Source organism: Sardina pilchardus, chromosome 6 (assembly GCF_963854185.1).
Source record: "Sardina pilchardus chromosome 6, fSarPil1.1, whole genome shotgun sequence".
In the NCBI taxonomy this organism is placed as follows: Eukaryota; Metazoa; Chordata; class Actinopteri; order Clupeiformes; family Clupeidae; genus Sardina; species Sardina pilchardus.
Window position 1 is genome coordinate 34941858 of NC_084999.1, and position 19501 is coordinate 34961358.

At 40.1% G+C, this 19501-nt stretch overlaps 1 protein-coding gene across 1 annotated transcript in view; it reads left to right on the top strand.

Moving 5' to 3' along the window:
- The window catches only part of st14 (ST14 transmembrane serine protease matriptase), a 58305-nt gene that overhangs the window by 19440 nt on the left and 19364 nt on the right, over positions 1-19501 (top strand). Inside the window, exons 6-12 of the mRNA XM_062539670.1 lie at positions 4901-5070; positions 7506-7541; positions 11580-11808; positions 12021-12160; positions 13057-13160; positions 14204-14313; positions 16572-16702. Coding sequence (XP_062395654.1) covers positions 4901-5070; positions 7506-7541; positions 11580-11808; positions 12021-12160; positions 13057-13160; positions 14204-14313; positions 16572-16702 — 920 coding nt within the window. The remainder of the gene's footprint in view (positions 1-4900; positions 5071-7505; positions 7542-11579; positions 11809-12020; positions 12161-13056; positions 13161-14203; positions 14314-16571; positions 16703-19501) is intronic.

The following is a 19501-nucleotide window of genomic DNA, read 5'->3' on the forward strand; positions in this document are numbered from 1 at the left end:
TAGTGATGATGGGGGCGAACGCTAACTTTGAACAGAAAAGTTCGTTGACTTTTAAACGAGATTGCTAACCATTGACGTTATGCTAGCGTGCTATCAGAAACTTCACAGTAGGCTAGCTTCTTCATCAACCCAGTCTCTTACAGAAAAGTAAAACATGTCCAACGCTTATATTTCCTAATTCAATCATGACCGGCGAATCCCAACATTTAACAGAAAAAGGAGTTTGGCCAGCTTTGATATGGCATGCTAAAAGTTAGCTAACTGCCCCGACAGCTCGTTAACCCAGTATATCCTCAGCACAAACGTTAAGTTTAGACATAGACGACAGGAATGATTAAGTTACTCTAGTAGCAGCTAACTATTCGGACAAACTACATCTTACATTGTCAATCTTACCTTTTGCTGAAGTCAGACAACCGTTGACAGGCAGCCATTGTTCTCCGGGGACTTCACTGGCTTCACTCCAGAGACAGACATCCGACGACGGCTAATGTCGTCAGATGTGAACCCGACAATTAACATAACCCGACAATTTGAAACAACAGTGAATTTAAAGATAGACATTGTGTGCTATGCTATCTTTCAGAATAACGTTATTCAAACATGCCAGCGATCCTCCAAAATTGGCGTGGTGTCTGTGTGACACTCGTGTGACACAGGTCCGGTTGTAGGATAACAGGAAGTGTCTGTGTTCCGGGGAAAACATTAGCCTATGTTAAATAACAGTATTTTAGTGAGATTTAACCCACTCATTTTACCAATGACAGGAAAGTCATGTTTATTCAAAATAACAGGTGAATAATGTTGGAATCTGGCTGTAAATTCACAGAAACTTTTTACAGTGTAGTTACTTTCGTTTCAGCACTGACTCGCGGTCAACAGCTTTCGTGCTATGTGCACGAACGGGTCGCGCGTGCGGGGGGGAGGGGGAGGGGGAGGGGGAGGGGGAGGGGGAGGAGGAAGAGGAAGACCGTTAGATTGACAAATGAGCTGTGAAATGATGGTATGGGGTTTAGAATTCTATTGGCTGGAGTTTTTCGAGCCCTGCCCGTTCCGCAGATGATTGACATGTTTAATTTCCATTTCAGTACTTCCAACTCAGTGGCTGTAAGTGGGTTAGGAATAGGATTTCAAGTGATTTTGCAAAAATGACCAAAAAAGCTAATTCCATACCCTAACTTTAATTGTAAACAATAATTTTCTGTGTTGTGCCAAATCAGTTTTTTTGTCTCATGTCAATTTCTACCAATAATGTAAATGAAAAAGGTGAAAATTAACATAGCAATTTTTGTTAATTTGTGTCAGTTCAAAAGGTTGTAAATGGCATCTTTTCCCCCACAGTTTTATGGTATATTTACTGAATTTATCACTGAAATTACTGGTATTACTGGCATAGTAACCACTATAATTACCCCGTTATTACCTTAGCAACACCCTAGCAACTATCCCAACCTTGCAACCACTACCATAATGTCACCCTAGCAGCTACCATAACAACCAACACGATTACCTCAGCAATCAGCATAGCAACTGCTTTATTTAGCACAGTAACCAACACATCTACCCTAGCAACAACCTAGCTACCATCTCAATTACCCTAGCACCAACCTAGCAACCACAACGATAATGTCAACCTAGCAACCATCATGATTACCCTAGCAACCATTATAGCAACCACTTTATTTAACATAGCATCCATCCATATCTACCCTAGCAAAAACCTAAATCAGAATGTAATATTTTACATACTGTAGCATGCACGGGTAATTGCATGCACGGGTAATTCCTTGGATATACATTTCTAGTGCCCTATTTCTATTTCGGTCAGCCCTACACAATTTCAATTTAATTTCACTTATAGAGTGACAAAACATTACACATGTCACATGACATGTCATGGTGCTTTACAGAGTGCTAAACATTCAGAGAGAATCCATGAGTGACAAGGGTGAGGAAAAACTCCCTAGATTTGGGGATACATATAGGAAGAAATGTCGGACAGATCCACGACTCAAGGGTCCAATCCATCTGCCTAGGGTCAGTTACAGTACAGTAAGGTCATTTTTAGTGTCAGAAAGTGCAAATAGTCCAGTGGGAATTATTTGTCCATAGGGATTAAGAATGGTTTTAAGGAAATAATTGGGGTGCTAGGATGCGTGGGCCAGGAATCCGGGCAAGGGGAAAACAACAAGCGATGGTAGGGATGGGGACTTCAGGTGTAGGGCCAGGCATAGGATGGCTGATGACTGGTAATGGTTTACCTCACAGGTGAGGTATGGGGGAAGACCGAGAGATATAGAGATATAAGTCATGATGGTTAGTGTTAATTGGTGTATCAATGGTAATATATAATGTGATACTATAGAGAAAGAGGCAGAGAGTGACAGTTAAGAGAGAGAGGGAGCAGTTCGGAGATTGAATGACAAGACAGAGAGAGGAGGGAAGAGGGAGAGGGGAGAAGAGGAGTTGTACGGCGTGATATATGAAAGTCTATGGCTGCGTTCAGACTGCAGACGAATCTGATTCAAATCTGATTCCTTCTCATATCCGATTTTTAGGGCTGACTGTTCACACTGCCTTTAGCAAGTGTCCAAATCGGATATGGCTCTGTTCAGACTGGGTCACTTTAGTAACAGATCTGTCAGGTTGCTGTAGCAACGAAAGCAAACATTTCTGCCATCAGGAGGAAATACTTGCTAATTTGGTGTGATTAAACATAGAACAATACAACTAGGTGAGTGTTCATTGAATGCATGCATACGTGTGCGCATTTGCCCGACAGAAACCAAAACTAATCAGTGGCAAGCTCCGCTTCAAACTGTTGGAAGGCTATTTAATTATTTAACGGCATTTAATAGAACAATGTGTATTCTTGCAACTTCCATAGAAACAGATTAGAGACTGTATAATGCTCTATTTAGCATTGAGTATTGTTAAGTCACGTTTAATATAATATGGTCAAAAGACATAGCCATAACGTTGCTCCACAACTCGGTGGGCGGTCACGCACGTAAAGTCACGTCACGGACAGTCAAATCCGATCTGAGTGTTGGGAGCTGTTCAGACTGAGACGCATCTGTCCATATCCGATACAAATGCGATATGAAACTACCTCCTGGATGTGGTTTGCAACCGTTTCGCAAAAATCGGATTTCATGTGACCTGTCACTGTTCAGACTTCAAAAGTGACATCCGATACAAATCTGAATGGGCTAAAAATTGGATTTTGGCTGGCAGTCTGAACGCAGCCTTAGACAGCGTCATGGTGGAGGGTAGTCAGCAAAATGTACACCCCCCTCCCCCCCCAATCAAACAAATATATAAATAAATAAATATGCATTCGTCACTTGGCTTCCTCAGACATTTCCCTTACGCCTCGCCACTGGTTATTAGTTATTAATTATTAGTTTGGTAGCCTGTGTTTTTTTAGCATTGTTGACATAACAGAAGTCATTAGCTATGTTGGCATTGTTAGCATAGTTAGCATTTTTTGCATAAATGATAGAGATCATCAGCTAAGTTCGCTAATCAACCTGGTTAGAAAAGTTAGCATAGTTAGTATTTTTAGCATAAATGCTAGAAATCGTCAGCTAAGTTTGCTCATCAACCTGGTTAGCATTGTTAGCCTAGTTAGCATTGTTAGCATAGTTAGCATTTTTGCAAGCCCACTCTTGCAGGTCCTCGGACATGCACATTTCTAGTTTGTTTTCTTATTTTCTTTTTGAGTGGTGCTAGAGTTCATCAATTTATGTGTTCATCACATTATCAGTCAGTAAACATGTTACAATTTAATAATTAGTGGGCTTGCTGCAAGGCAAGCCCATCTATTGTTCTTCCAAAGCAAGCACATTATACTTTATTATTCCCATTCACCCACTTTTTAAAGACGCCTCTTCTCCTAGAGCGTTTGAGCTATCGACGCGGTTCCAACACTAAAAAATCAGGCCCGATCCGGTGTAGCTTGCTTGTTAATGTCGGATGGCTGCCGGTTGTCGTTTTTCCGGTATTCCCGTTTTTCGCCGGTTTTTGGTCCCATTGAAATGTATGGGGGATTTTTTTTCCAGCCTGCGTTTTTTAAGGATTATTGACATAATAGAAGCAAGGGGGCAGCGAACGTTCTGAGAGTGTAGACAGTATGGCGGCCGCCATGCTAACGAGAAGACCGTGGCTAGCTGGCCATTCCATTGAATCCTATGGGGCGTAAGCGCCACTTTGACATCAAATTACGTTAGAGCTGAAGCGTTTTAAGCCTTTATATGAACATTTTCTATTGTCGGGGTACATACTACATTGTGAAATTGACATAATAATCTCGTAACTGTCTTATCGGCTGAGTAATTAACGTTTTTCCGAAGTCAATGCTAAAGTGTTAAAGGCGCATGCGTCCAGCGAGAGTAAAGCGTCGCCATAGGTCAGACTCGGTCAGACTACGTGCCTACGTCACATGTACGACAACTGAGCCTGCGCAGGAGACCTATGACGGAATAAGAAGACCTAAAAAAACCGTTGAAATTTGCTTCCTCGGTCTCTGCTGCCGTCTACGTGATAGCTCTGTCCATATCTTTTACTGTCTATGAATAGAAGTCATTAGCTAGGTTGGCATTGTTAGCATAGTTAGCATGGTTAGCATGGTTAACATAGTTAGCTTAAATGCTAGAAATCATCAGCTAAGTTAGGTAATCAACCAGGTTAGCGTTGGTAGCCTAGTTAGCATTGTTAGCATAGTTAGCATTTTTGCAAGCCCGCTCTTGCAGGTCCTCGGACATGCACATTTCTAGTTTTATCTAAATGTTTTTGGCCATTGCACCTGTAATATGACACTTGGAATGTATATTTGGTTAATGATTCATAATGACATAATGCTTACCAGTATGATAATTACATGATGTATTTATTTTAGCGAAGGTATTAAGGCTTATCACTGGGTCCAGTTTGATATTCCCGCTGAAGACCTGGAGATTCTTCCTGAAGTGTCAGAGGAGCGTATGATGGAAATACTGCGTTCAAACATCCGTCAGCAAGGCAAACAAAGCCAGAAGAAGTTAACTGTTACAGATATCACAGTGTCATGTAAGTACAATCAGCAAAGTAGATTTTTATGAAATATTAGGCTAGTGGGTATTTTTTTTAAAGAAGGATGTTTTTGCTCTGAAATCTATGAAATATAAAAGAAAGGTTTTAAGCAACTCACTTGGTTTTTCTGTTCGCCGCCATCTTGCCAGTCAAGGAGTGAGTTTCTTTCTTTTTAGTTTAGTAACTAACTCACACATTCACTCACACACACACACACACACACACACACACACAGACAGCAGACACTAATACCGGTGATGCATGACTGGGTAAAGCACAATATAGAAGTCTGCACGGGACAGATTTTTCAGTCCCACACCCGCCCGTTCCTTCAAGATTATGTCCTGCATCCCGCCAAAACTGCCAATCCGATTATAATTTTTTGGATTTTGTTCACCGAAATGAAAGGAAACATAAAGATGGCACTGCAAATACATGAAATAACACAGGCTTGCATTATTAGGCTATTTAAGTGGCATTTTGATGGAGGCCCTTTTTTCTCTTTTCATGCGTCAGCGTCATGTGCTTGCATTGCATTACTCAAGCTGGCTGTTTACTCTCATTTCCAAAGTATAGGCTACCGGTTTTATTTTAAGGTGAAAAATAAGCTTTTTGGTTTTCATTCTCATTTCACCATTCGGCCAGCTGTGCAAAAAGTCAAAGATTTTGGCCCCAGCCGTGGCGCGACTGGCTGGGGCACCTGCACCGCACGCCGGCGACCCGGGTTCGATTCCCGCCCCGTGGTCCTTTCCGGATCCCACCCCTACTCTCTCTCCTGCTCGTTTCCTGTCATACTCTCTACTGTCCTGTCCAATTAAAGGCATAAAAAGCCCCAAAAAATAATCTTAAAAAAAAAAAAAAAAAAAAAAAAAAAAAGTCAAAGATTTTGATTATTTTCAAAAATGCACATGTTGAAATATCCAATTTGTCTGTTTAGACGGTGGTCATATTGGCACATACAGTATCCGATTCATTATTTCCAAATATGAATGAAGCCTGGACCAGATCTGAAAATATCAGAATCCATGTGCCTTTTTCCAGTTTACACTTTCATGCTGCACAATGGAACTGTGCCACATATTTAAGCAAAAAATCGGAATTAGGTCACATTAAACCGATGGTGTAAATGTAGCCAAACACAACGTTAAAAGAAAATGATTAGTCTGTTTGTTAGCAAGATATTTTTATGAGGATTTGGGGTAGAGATGTAAAAGATCTCATTTTAACAGTTATTTACCTCATTTTAAGATTTCATGCCTATTTGAGACAAAAAAGATACTTAAAAGAACACTTAAAATAAGAAATTCACTGTTAAAACAATATAAATGATCTAACACTTTGTTTTTTTTTATCTTGACGAGAATCAAATAATTTGCAGTGTAGAAGATATGGAACTTTAGTCTGTCAGAAACATGCAGAGATGCTACCCCATTTTAGCAGACATCTAGTGCCTCCTCATGCGATCTGGCACCCACATAAATAGCACGATGTCATCTTTATGTTGACATGCTGACCACTCACAACAGGCTCCAGCAACTTCAATCTGAATCTCCAACTCAAAGTGGTAAAGTAACATATGGAGAGAGGTAGTGATCAATGGGATGGCTGGCATCATACTCTGTGTTAGTGTCACTTGCTGATTGCTGTTGAGATACAGCACTTTCCCCAACTTTGACCAGTAGAGGTCCCTGTCAGGCTCTGGTTTGCCTCTGGTTGGCCTCTTTGTCACTGTATTTTCTTACCTTGCTTAGTGAAAAAGAAAGTCATGGATTCCTTCTAAAAGTTCAAAGACACTCTAATTAACTTAGATAAGTTGAAATTAGATAGGAAAATTCTTCTGTTACATTTTGTATACAAGATTTTTCTAGGGGTGTTTAATAATTGTGAGCATCGTGTTTTTTTGTTACAAATATTTATTTCTTAATGAGATTTTTATTTTTTTTTCAATAAATTAGCTTTCCCTCGAGGGTGGATTTTCCCGCATTTTTTGCCTTATGGGAGTGCAATAAATTGTCAAAGATTATTTTTATACCTGATTTTAGACAGTTTTACCAAGGGTGCCAGTAATTCTGAAGGGTGCTGTGTGTCGGTGCACTCACACTGCTCCATTGAATACAGCATGTTGATGGAGGCGCTTCTTTTCCTCTTTTCATGCGTCAGCGTCATGTGCTTGCATTGCATTACTCAAGCTTTAGTACCACCAGTCCTGAAAACAAAACTGGTGCTGAGCTCTCAATCAAGTACATTTGCCCCTCTATGTATTGGTATTTTCAAAGTCAAGATTTGTCAACCAAATTCAGTGATTGGTCAACAAATTAATTATTTGTTGTGGTATTTTTGATGGTTTTATTTTCATTGTATTTAAACTTTTGCCACGTCTCAATTGCTTACATATTTATTTCTTGTTGTCATTGTCTCTATGCTTTATGTAGTCACAGACCCTAGGATGGCTAGGAACCCCAGAGCAAGTAAGTAGCTCTCTTTTATATCTCCTCAAATAACCTTACCATTACTCATTACCACTTGAAGCAGCTTGAAACATAATTGGAGGTCAAGCAGTGAAGCTGCGAAGGAACTCAATTATGTTTCCACCTGCTCTTATTAATATTATATGGGGCAAAGCAAAAAAGCTGTGAAGGCGCCCATTGTTTCTTCTTCTTCTTCTTCTTCCATATCAAAACACTGCAAAAAACTGCTGGTAAGTAACATTGTATATTAAAGGGATATTCCGCCATTTTTGGAAATACGCTCATTTCCCACCTCCCCTCGAGCAAAACAATCGATTACCAATTGTTCCCGTTCATCCAGCCATTCTGTGAGTCTGGCGATACAACTTTTAGCTTCAGCCTAGCATAGATCATTGAATCGGATTACATGTAGACCATTAGCTTCTCGCCTGACTAGCATCATGTTTAAAAGTGACTAAGATTTCTGGTAATTTTCCCATTTAAAATGTGTCTCCTCTCAAGTTAGAAAGTGCAATAAGACCACCTGAAAATGAAACCTGGCGTTTTTCTAGGCTGATTTGACATGGAACTACACTCTCATCTGGCGTAAAAATCAAGGCAACTTGCAAACGTAACATAGGCGCAGTGATATCGTACGCAGCATCTGAAAATAGTCCCCATAGACAACAAGCAGTAGTAGTGCCAGTAGTTTGCAAGTTGCCTTGAATATTACGCCAGATGAGAGTGTAGTTCCATGTCAAATCAGCCTAGAAAAACGCCAGGTTTCATTTTCAGTTGGTCTTATTGCACTTTCGAACTTGAGAGGAGACACGTTTTAAATGGGAAAATTATCAGAAATCTTAGGCACTTTTAAACATGAAGCTAGCAGGCGAGAAGCTAATGGTCTAATCCGATTCAATGATCTATGCTAGGCTGAAGCTAAAACTTGTATCGCCAGACTCACAGAATGGCTGGATGGAGGGGAAATATCGATTGTTTTGCTCGAGGGGAGGTGAGAAATGAGCTTATTTCCAAAAATGGCGGAATATCCCTTTAAGACAAGCATATTCACCATTCATTAGTTGCTTACTAACATGTATGTTAGCAGCATACTAGCCATTTGTTAGTCATTATAAGTCACTAATTAGAGTGCATGAAAATGTACAATCCACAACTGTATCAAAATAAAAGTCCTCAATGCAATAATACACTATTAAATCATTTAACCATTGAAACTACTCAACTATTTAACTGTTCAACCATTCCATCTGTCAGTTATCATCAACTATGCCTCCAGTCAATCTCCATGTACCTAGCAACCAACATAGCAACCATTAAAATTAAACGTTTATGACTGTTTCCATAGCAACCAACATGATTATACTACTGTAACTTCTTTATTCTTGATAGTGGCAACCATGGATACCCTAGGAAAAAAAATTTCAAAATAAAAGTCCTCACTAGCAAGTTAGCATGGTTAGCATTATTAGCATAATTAGCATTGTTTGCATAATTCATATTTTTAGCATAACTGCTAAAAATCATCAGCTAAGTTAGTTAATCAACCTGGTTAGCATAGTTAGCATTTTTAGCATAACTGCTAGAAATCATTAGCTAAGTAAACCAATAAACCTGGTTAACAGTTTAACATACCTGTTAGAAATCATTAGTTAAGGTGCAGCAGCTCTCTCTCTCTCTCTCTCTCTCAGGCTTTAAGCATACAATCTCTCTGTGAAGACTACATATCCTGTTAAACTGTTTCCGCTGTCCACAACTGTTTCAAAATAAAAGTCCTCACTGCAATAATACACTATTAAATCATTTAACTATTGAAACTACTCAACTATTTAACTGTTCAACCATTCCAACTGTCAGTTATCATCAACTATGCCTCCAGTCAACTATATGAAACCTCCATGTACCCATAGACCTAAAAGAAATGGACAAACAGACTCCGTTGTTCTCAATGGAAGGGGGCTGAAACAAAATTCCGTTTACTTTCCGTCGTACTGCGCAGACTCGTACTCACTTCGTGACGTTAGCCTGCTGTAACTCGTCTGATAGATCGAAAACCTCTGAAATTGTTAACGTTCGTTTTTAATATTACTATTATGTTTACTTGCCTCTAGGTAATGCTTTACCCTATCAAACAGTAGGCTACCGTAGGCTACACGCATTTTCACTGATCTTGCGAATGACTTTCCTTCATGGTTTTCATGCAGGCTCACTCAGCTTCTTATCCAAACATTACGGGGAATCTCCCCTCGAACGTTAGCTTCCCTACAACCGACATGCTAAAATGCTTCTTTACGGGAAACCAACGTAATATACGGGGAAGAAGTGAATTAATTTTGCCTTCGATACCCTATATAGAATACACAGAAGCTATAAGGGAGACAAAGGGCACATGTTACATGAAGTTATGGGATCGCAAAAAAACCTGAAATCTATGGCCGTCCAAGGGAGTTAGCAGAGCGTTGATCACCAGCTCATTTCGTGTTTCTACTTCCGGGAATATGCCTGCCCCCTTGCATGTACCTAGCAACCAACAGAGCAACCATTAAACTTGAGTGTTTAAGACAGTTTCCATAGCAACCAACATGATTATACTGCAGTAACTTCTTTATTCCTGATAGTGGCCACCATGGATACCCTAGCAACAAATGTTACAAAATAAAAGTTCTCATTAGCAAGTTAGCTAGTTAGCATTGTTAGCATTTTTAGCATAAGTGCTAGAAATCATTAGCTAAGTTAGCTAATCAACTTTATTAGCATCGTTGGCATAGTAAACATTGTTAACATAGTTAGCATTGTTAGCATTTTTAGCATTACTGTTAGAAATCATCAACTAAGTTAGCTTATCAACCTGGTTAGCATTGTTAGCATAGTTAGCATTGTTAACATAGTTAAACTTTTTTGCATAACTGCTAAAAATCATTAGCCAAGTTAGCTAATCACCTTGGTTAGCATTATTAGCATAGTTAGCATTGTTAACATAGTTAAACTTTTTTGCATAACTGCTAAAAATCATTAGCCAAGTTAGCTAATCACCTTGGTTAGCATTATTAGCATAGTCAGTATTGTTAGCATGGTTAGCATTGTTGAAAAAACTGCTAGCAAACATGAGCAAAGTTAGCTAAGCAATCTGATTAGCATATTAACATTAATAACATTACTGCTAGCAAACTTTAGCAAAACATTAAACATCCATTAAACTATAGCTATCGCTATCCATTTAAAATGATTTACCTATCAACATCAATTGAACTATCGGTCTGTCAACATTCATTAAATTATCTTTTTATCAACAGCTTTTAAGCTATCCATATTCAATTATAAACTGTCTGTCTTCGCACTATCAACTCTCATAAACTATGAAACCACCATGTCTACCCTAGCAACACCTTAGTAGCCATATCTACATGATATATCTGTACATTTTTGCATTTTCATGCACTCGTAATTTCCTTGGAATTACATTCTCTAGTTAATACCTTATTCTGCAAGACCTTATTCTACCCTTACTAGAGCCTTAATTAAGAATTTCCCCTATGTAAGCTCCTAATTACCCTTTATTCATAGTTATTAAATATGTTGTTGCATATGAATTTTGACCTAAATATACATGGCTCAGTATGGGGCGTGTAAGGTGGTAGTACCACAAGAACAGTTATTCACCCCTAGTAATACTTATCAAAATGGTCTATTCAAGTGCAACTAGACACTGAACCACAAGTGCTAATGGTGTACAAATAACTCATAATCAAGTCTTTGTAATGCCTAATATGTTTCCTATTCTAAAGTTGAGTTTTTGTTCACATTTAATTCACAATTAATTGGGCCCTTCTAAATCCCCATGTGTTCCTAAAAATAAAGTTGCCTCCTATTCACACTTATTATTACATGAATTTTATGAATGGTGTAATCACACCAAAATCCCAGGTTGTGTATCATCTGCATCTTTCATTTGTTTTTTACATATTGTGTTAATAGTGATTTAGGTTGCAGTGTGTTGCAAATTGCCCAGACTAACCCACCAGGGTTCTCTTTCCCTGCCAGAGGAGTGCTTCTTCCGCCTTGAAGCTGACTATTCTGTGAAGAAATTCCAGTCGCCAGGGTTTCCACAGAAGTACCCACCCCATGCACGCTGTCAGTGGCAGATTCGAGGACCCAAAGATACTGCTATTTCTGTAAAATTCCCATTTTTCCATGTGGAGGATGACTGTACCAATGACTTTGTGTTCATTTATGACTCACTCAGCCCAGATGACTCCCAAGCCATCACCAAGTCAGTAATTCTGCTGTAACATATCAATTGTCTGCTTCATGAGAGGAAATTATTTCTAAAGATGTTTTATTGCTACTTAATGGTCACTTATATTTGCTCCAGACTTTCAAAAAGGATTTTAGATGTCAGTCTTGTAAGGGTTGAAAGGAAAGTGGTCAGGTTTTTACTGGTCTTCATATGGTTCTCACATGGTTCTCACATGGTTTTAACAGACAGTGTGGCAAGCGACCTCCCACTAACCAGCTACAAGTGGTTTCCTCAAGCAACATTATACTGATCAACTTCATCACTGACAGCAGTATGCAGTGGCCAGGTTTCCAAGGAGAGTTCTCTGTCATTCCCATCACCACAAGTATGTATCTTTTTGTCTACCTATTTTGAGACTAATTTGAGCACAGTCAAGGCAGAGAGTTAGCTCATAACATTTCTGCACAATTTACAGTATTTGCACTCAGATTTGTAAAGAAAAGGTCATGTGGACAATATAGCCTTATTTACAAAAACAATTAAAGGTACACTATTCAGATTTTCACCTTAATATAACCTTTAAGTCAATTTGGTGGTAAACAAACTTGCAATAGGGGAATCATTCACCTAGCATAGCCATACAGCATAGCTGTAGCTAATCGTTAATGAGAACCAGCCATGCAACTTCAAGAATGGCCTCGAAAGCCACCTCCTGGCCAAGCGTTCTCGAAAGCCGCTTGACTGATGGATTGATCCAGAAAATCCAGAAAAAGACACTCTGTTCTTATTGCTCATATCACATCTGCCAAATTGTCATTCCATGCTTTGCACATATTAGTTTAGCCAGTGGATTTGCTCTTGATTTGCTCTTGATTTGTATAGGGTAACATTTCCACCACAGTGCTCCCTCTGCTAAAGCAACAACTACGACTATCATACCAAATCATCACTTAATCCAGTCATGCTAAACCTGATGGAATTGAGTCTGTGAAATGTTGCCAAGGCAGCAAAACAGTTGGCACCAGCAGCTGTCCATGTCCATCTCCAACCTGTACCCAATCACATTGAACCAGACAAATACCCATTTGATAAAAGACAAAAATAGGTTCTGTTGTAATGATGAGCTTCTGTTTTTGACTAGATGTTGGCATACCTGTTTCCTGTTTGCTGTCATTGCTGTGAACAAACACCTGAAGATAAGCTAGTAGTTAAAGAAAACAATTGCCTTGGTTATTGCTGTATTTGAATATTTGATTCATTTGATTGTGTCCATTTTATCAGGCAAAACATGTGGAGGAACTTTTACCAACACCAGTGGTAGCTTCACCTCACCTCACTTTCCCAGTTTTTATCCGCCAGACATAGACTGCAAATGGACCATTTCGGTAAGTTAGTGTCCATCCCTCTAAAGCTGTTTATGTGAGTTCAATTTGAATATTTTCTACAACTCTTATTTGCACTGTTCATTGAATGTTTATCAAAATGATACACTATATTGCCAAAAGTGTTGGGTCACCTGCCTTGACTCGCATATGAACATCCCATTCTTAATCCAAGGTTTAATATGACGTCAGTCCACCCTTGGCAGCTATAATAGCTTCCAGTCTTCATGGAAAGCGTTCCACAAGTGTAATTGCTTTAGGAGTGTGTTTATGGGGATTTTTGACCATTCTTCCAGAAGCGCATTTGTGAGGTCACATACTGATATTGGATGAGGTGACTGGCTCCCAGTCTGTGCTCTAATTCATCCCAAAGGTGTTCTGTTGGGTTGAGGTCTGGACTCTATGCAGGCCAGTCAAGTTCATCCACACCAAACGCTGTCTTCAAAGTCTATGGACTTTGCCTTGCCCATTGGTGCACAGTCATGTTGGACCAGGAAGAGACCACAAAGTTGGGAGCTTGGAATTGTCCAAAATCTCTTGGTTAATGCTGAAGCATTCAGAGTTCTTTTCACTGGAACTAAGGGGCCAAGCCCAGTTCTGGGATGGCCCCTTCCGGTTCCAATATGACTGTGCACCAATGCACAAAGCAAGGTCCATAAAGACATGGATGACAGAGTTTGGTGTGGAAGAACTTGACTGGCCTGCACAGTGTCCTTATCTCAACCCAATAAAACACTTTTGGGGTGAATTAGAGTGGAGACTGAGAGCCTCCTCGTCCAATATCGGTGTGAGACCTTCTGGAAGAATGGGCAAAAATTCCCTTAAACACACTCCTAAATCTTGTAGAAAGCCTTCCCAGCAGAGTTGAAGCTGTTAAGCTGCAAAGGGTGGACTGACATCATTAAACCCCACAGAATAAGAATGGGATGTCACTTAAGTTCATGTGAGGGTCAAGGTAGGTGACCCAATGCTTTTGGCAGTGTAGTGTATGTCAATTGAAATCATCTTCAGATATTTCCATGGTAAAGGTGACAATTTATTTGCAGGTGCCTAAAAGAATGAAGGTGCGTTTGACATTCACAATGTTCCGTATGAAAGAGCCAGGAGTGGACATTCGAGTCTGTCACAAAGACTATGTGGAGGTCTTGGGCAAAAAGTAAGAGCAGTTATAGTTGTGCAATTCATTTGTTGTTTTTGCTGTCTTCTGCACTCTAGACAGGGTTGGTTTACACACACAATATAGTCACTTTATCTTAATAAGGCCATAAAAGAAGTTGGAGATTGATGGCTGTAACTGAGACAGACACTGGTGACAGCACTGCAGAAGCTAGGCAGAGGGTAGATGCCACATTAACATTGAAGAAGCAGCTAAAGGTGCATGGGGACAACCATTTCGCGGCTGCACAAATGTCAGACAGAGGGATTCCCTGGAGGGCTGCCCATGAATCTACCACGCCCCTGACTGAATGCCCTGGGGCCTCATTTATAAACTTTGCGTACGCACAAAAGAATGCGTATGCCTTGTTCTACGCAAGCTTTGGTATTTATAAAAAGTGAACTTGACGGTAAAATGTGCGCACCTCCACGCAAGCTCTGACCCATGCGTACGTACAAAGAAAGGGAAAAGCAGAAAGTGTGAACACAAACACAACATCGTGCAATTACGCGTATCAAAGACATAACTGACTAAACCTAATCCTGTTTAAAATCTAAAACGTGGTTGATTGTTGTTTGGTGCGCCCGTCAAAAATTCCATCTTATTTGAGGCAAGAATGACATGTTGAAGGCTATACACATTGTATGTTTTGTTAATTATCCATGGCTTTCATGCATGTTGTGTTATTTGGCAATAATACAACAAGGCTCAAACATGCTGCTTGTTAGCTTGCAAATGGTATATAAGAGGGATTTGCCGAGAGGTACCCGCCCGAATCATGCCATCCCAGTCTCACTGCAAGTGCTGACTTGCACCGGCTTTCTTCCCACAGGCTGAATTGAGAACTGGCTAACCAGACCAGGATTTTTGCCTGACGTGTTAGGAGGTGTAATTGCTTTATCACCCTTACCCTAAATAAAAACATGCAATTTGCAGCACAGTCCAATTTCCGAAATGTGATCCGTGCTATTGACTACAATCATGCTATAAGAGCACCGAGTGAAAATAAATGTGCCTTTGTTAACAGGAAGCATTTTCATTGCCTCAATGTCCAAGTTACTGTATGTGACACAGACATGTTGCTCACAAATGTTGTCGCCCGGTGGCCTGGTTCATATTGAGACATACTGTAGCAGCATTGGGCGCAGACTGGATGCTGAAGCTGTGCGCAATTGTTGGCTTCTGGGTGCGGATGAATAGTGTTTAAATCCTGTGTGTAAATCCTGAAAGAATTTGTAACCATTTTTCGATAATTTCTAAACATTCAACCCTTTAGTCATTCAAGTTATGTTGTAGCTGACAGTGGGTATCCGCTGAAACGGTGGCTGCTCACACTATTTATGAACCCGCAAACAGTCAATGAAGTTGCGTTTTTTATCTTTCCCCTGTTTTCGGCATGGTGTCCACAGATATCAATATTAATTAAGGGCGTTTCGCTGAATATTTATAGGCAATTATGGGTGTGTCTTGAGGTAGGCACAGGTGCCGCAAGTTTAGAGTAGAGCGTGATTTATAAAGGGAAACTGGCGTGGAACGTGCGTGCGCACGGTTTTATAAATCAGAATATTTCTGTGCACCTGCACTTTCTGAGTTTTGTGCGCACGCCATCTTCTGGCGTACATCCTGCGCAAATTTTTATAAATGAGGCCCCTGGGCTGTTCCTTTTTATGGGCCACTGTGGGGTGTGGAGTGGTGGTTCATAGGCTTCCTATCAAGAGAGCTGCAGGCAGTACTGCTTCACACCCTGCGCCAAGGCCTGCCAGTCTAGCCTGCTTCAGTAACATTAGTGTTACTCAACAAGTGTGGCTCAAGGTGACACTGCGTTGTCTTACAGTATGCCGAACAAGTCTTAGTTTAACTGAGCAAGCTTCAGGTTAAATAACACGTACTGTAGGTCATCAGTACAATCCAACTTATTAACCAAGAATGTGGTCTGAACAGTCCATGAAGGATGAAGTAAGCTCTGTAGCTCCAAAGAAGTCACCAGGCTGCGTAGAATAACAATACATCTGATAAATGGTGAGAAGAGAGAGGGAAAGTAATCTCAAGCTGATGTCACAGTCACTAGAGGAAGACTGACATGTGACAAGAGCTGATATAACTCGGTGACGTCACATGCCGTGTCACAGATAGGTCTTTTCCACTGACAGAAAACTGAAATTTCAATTTCAATCTTCTTAAGACATTGAGAACAGATAGAATGAGTTTTAATGATTGCCTTGCATAACAATATTAGCATTTTTTTTCTGTTTTGACAGATATTGTGGAGAGCGGTCTACGTTGTCACTCACAAGCACGTCAGATGAAGTGGAAGTTTCCTTTCATTCCGATGAGTCTTACACAGACAAAGGATTTCAAGCAGAGTTCAATGCTTATGACCCTGGCAACCGTAAGTGACGATGGATTGTAATTAGGGGTGTAAAGATTAACCGATACGTATCGGAAATCATTCAGAACGTTCAAAATGCGAGTGAATCAGAATCGGAAGGCAAACCCCTGGATCGGTTCAAATGTACTATGAATCGACTGATAAATCGATTTTATAATGACGAATCGGAAAACTAACGTTACAAATGATGTTACTTTCAAAATCATAAGACCGACCCTAATTTGCTAACACATCAGAGGGGCTATAAGAATTTTTGTAGTATGCTTTTTGTATTTTTCATTATTTAAAATCAAATCAAATCAATGCAAGTATGAATACATGATATTGTTGCAGATCTGCGTAGCCTAGACCAGGGGCGTCACTAGGCATGTTTTACTGGGGCACGTGCCCCAGTAAAAATAAGCGGTGCCCCAGAAAAAAAAATGTTAAACAACGTGCTGCTGTCAATGTCTTACATGTACACAAACGATGCAGAAAACAACGGCGACGGCCCTTTGCAGCGCAACCGGGATCGCAGAGGCATGTCACGCATATCAGATGAAAGAGGGGAAATAGAGCTTTCCATTGATACCAAATACATTGATCCTTCGGTGTTATACAAACAGATGAAGTGACAAACAAATAATAATGTCATATAGCTGAGGCGACTCTCGTTACTCTCGTTTGATTTACTAATGGACCCGCGATTAGACATATGTACGCATGTAAGATGAAAAAGGAGACACAGAGCTATCCATAGATACCAAATACAACCTTCTAGGTTATAAAACAGACCAAGTGACAGCAAAATAATAACTTTAGCTCCACTTACCCCATGTTTTTGTGTTTTTTGTGGTATAGTAGCCTGTTCATAATCCAACGTTATCATGTGTTTCTCTATGGCAACGCACGTTCATAATCCGCTTTTGAGATCTAGCAAACTTCTGTATGGCATCCAATTCGAGACACATATTGCATCCAAATTTGTTTGACAAATAAACACTTTCTTTGCCTTTACTTTGTTCATTGCAATGTAGTAAAAAGTTATTATAGAGAATCATCATGTGTGCACGTCATGTGTATGCTACCGCGCAAACAAGTCAGGTCAGATCAGCTCTCACAAGTATGGAGCACAAAAAGTGTCAAAAAGTCATTTTTTATCACTAAATAAAAATTGCCATTTATTTCAGTAAGGCACACACTACATATTTCTGTAAATTGCTCAGCCCCTAAGTATCCGATCCACCATGGTTTTTATATTGCCTACACAAACATGAAACATGGGGGGGGGGGGGGCAAACCTTAATTCCTAGTGATGCCCCTGGCCTAGACTGTGCTGAAAAAAACTATATGTAGCATGTGTGAATGCCACTTACAATGACCAGGATAAATGTGAAAATGCACTTATAACAGCATATGGCTCATATATTAAATGGAGTAGCATGCTTTGAAGTTGGATCTTAGTGACTCGAAAAAGTATCATCTTTATGAAGCATACTGTTGATGGTTTTTCACATTGTAAACATTCTCTAACAAGAGTGAAAAATAGTTTGCAGTAAAGCTATTATTAAATGTTTAAATGTTGGTCCCTTCTCCATCTCTTGGTGCCCTACGCGCAGTACGTGATGCGTGTGATAGTACTAGCAGCACTAATCACTGTGCTTCAGGCAACTTTTTAAACTGACACTTTTCATGGTTTCTTTCCATCTTAAGCTAACTCCATAGACAGTAAAATAAACTCTTGGGGCCCGATTATGCAGACCGCGCAGTGAGCTTTCGCAACTTGCGTAACCTATAATTCCTATTCTCTGCGAGCGCATCCTTCATTTTTCCAGCGCAAATGTCCGTTCTCTAGATAGGAGATTATATTGCGCCCTAACGGGCGTGTCAGTGAAGAGAAGAGGTGTGGTCTGGCGCAAAGTTCGCCAGTCGCTAATATATGGATGCAGAAAGTAAGTGCACCACTGACCAGGAAAAACCTAGTCGGGAATCATTCGCGCATAGCTGAAAGGCTATTTTATGAGCGCATGAGGCTTGGGGATATGGAAGAGTGCACAGTGCACACACCCTACTTCTTTCATCAGCAGGAGCACGCAGCCCGAATATAATTAAATAATATTTGTCCGTTTCTCGGTTTTAGGTTTGTGTATTGGTCAACAAAAAGTAGCCTACACCCTACATAGCATAACAACATCCAATAATAGAACATTACACAGGCCTATGGCTAAATTAGTTACCTTTAGTTTTGTTCTAGCGTACCTTTAAAGAGGAACTATGCAGGATTGGCGATTTCATCTCTAGTTTCGGTTTCGTTTTTCGTTTTTGCTCGTTTTATGCTTGCATATTGCTCTGCAGAGCTTCCCCGACAGCTTTAGCGTGTATATTTATACATATATAGGCTATATATAAATATATAAATTGCAAGCGTGGTTCTTCTTGTTCCTTATGCGTCTCAGACTTCCAGATGTAAACAAGGAGCGATCGTCTCCTGCAGAAACTGCAAGGTTGCAATAGCGGATAGGGACTGGGAGTGGGAGGAAATATTACTGTTTCGATGAAACTGGTCAGTCAAGCAACACAACGATTTCTGAGCGATTTTATGACTATGAAAAAGTTGCATAGGGTCTCTTTAACGTCTGGCATTAAACAGCTGTTATGTAGCGTTCTGACAATTGTCTACCTTCTTATTGCTCATCTGGAATAACTCCTCTTGCTGCCTCCATCCTCCATCCTTTCTGTTTTGTTTGTTTAAAATAACTTGCAATATCCATGATGGCTATTGAGTTAGTGAATTAGCTTCACATTTTGTGCTGATAGCCG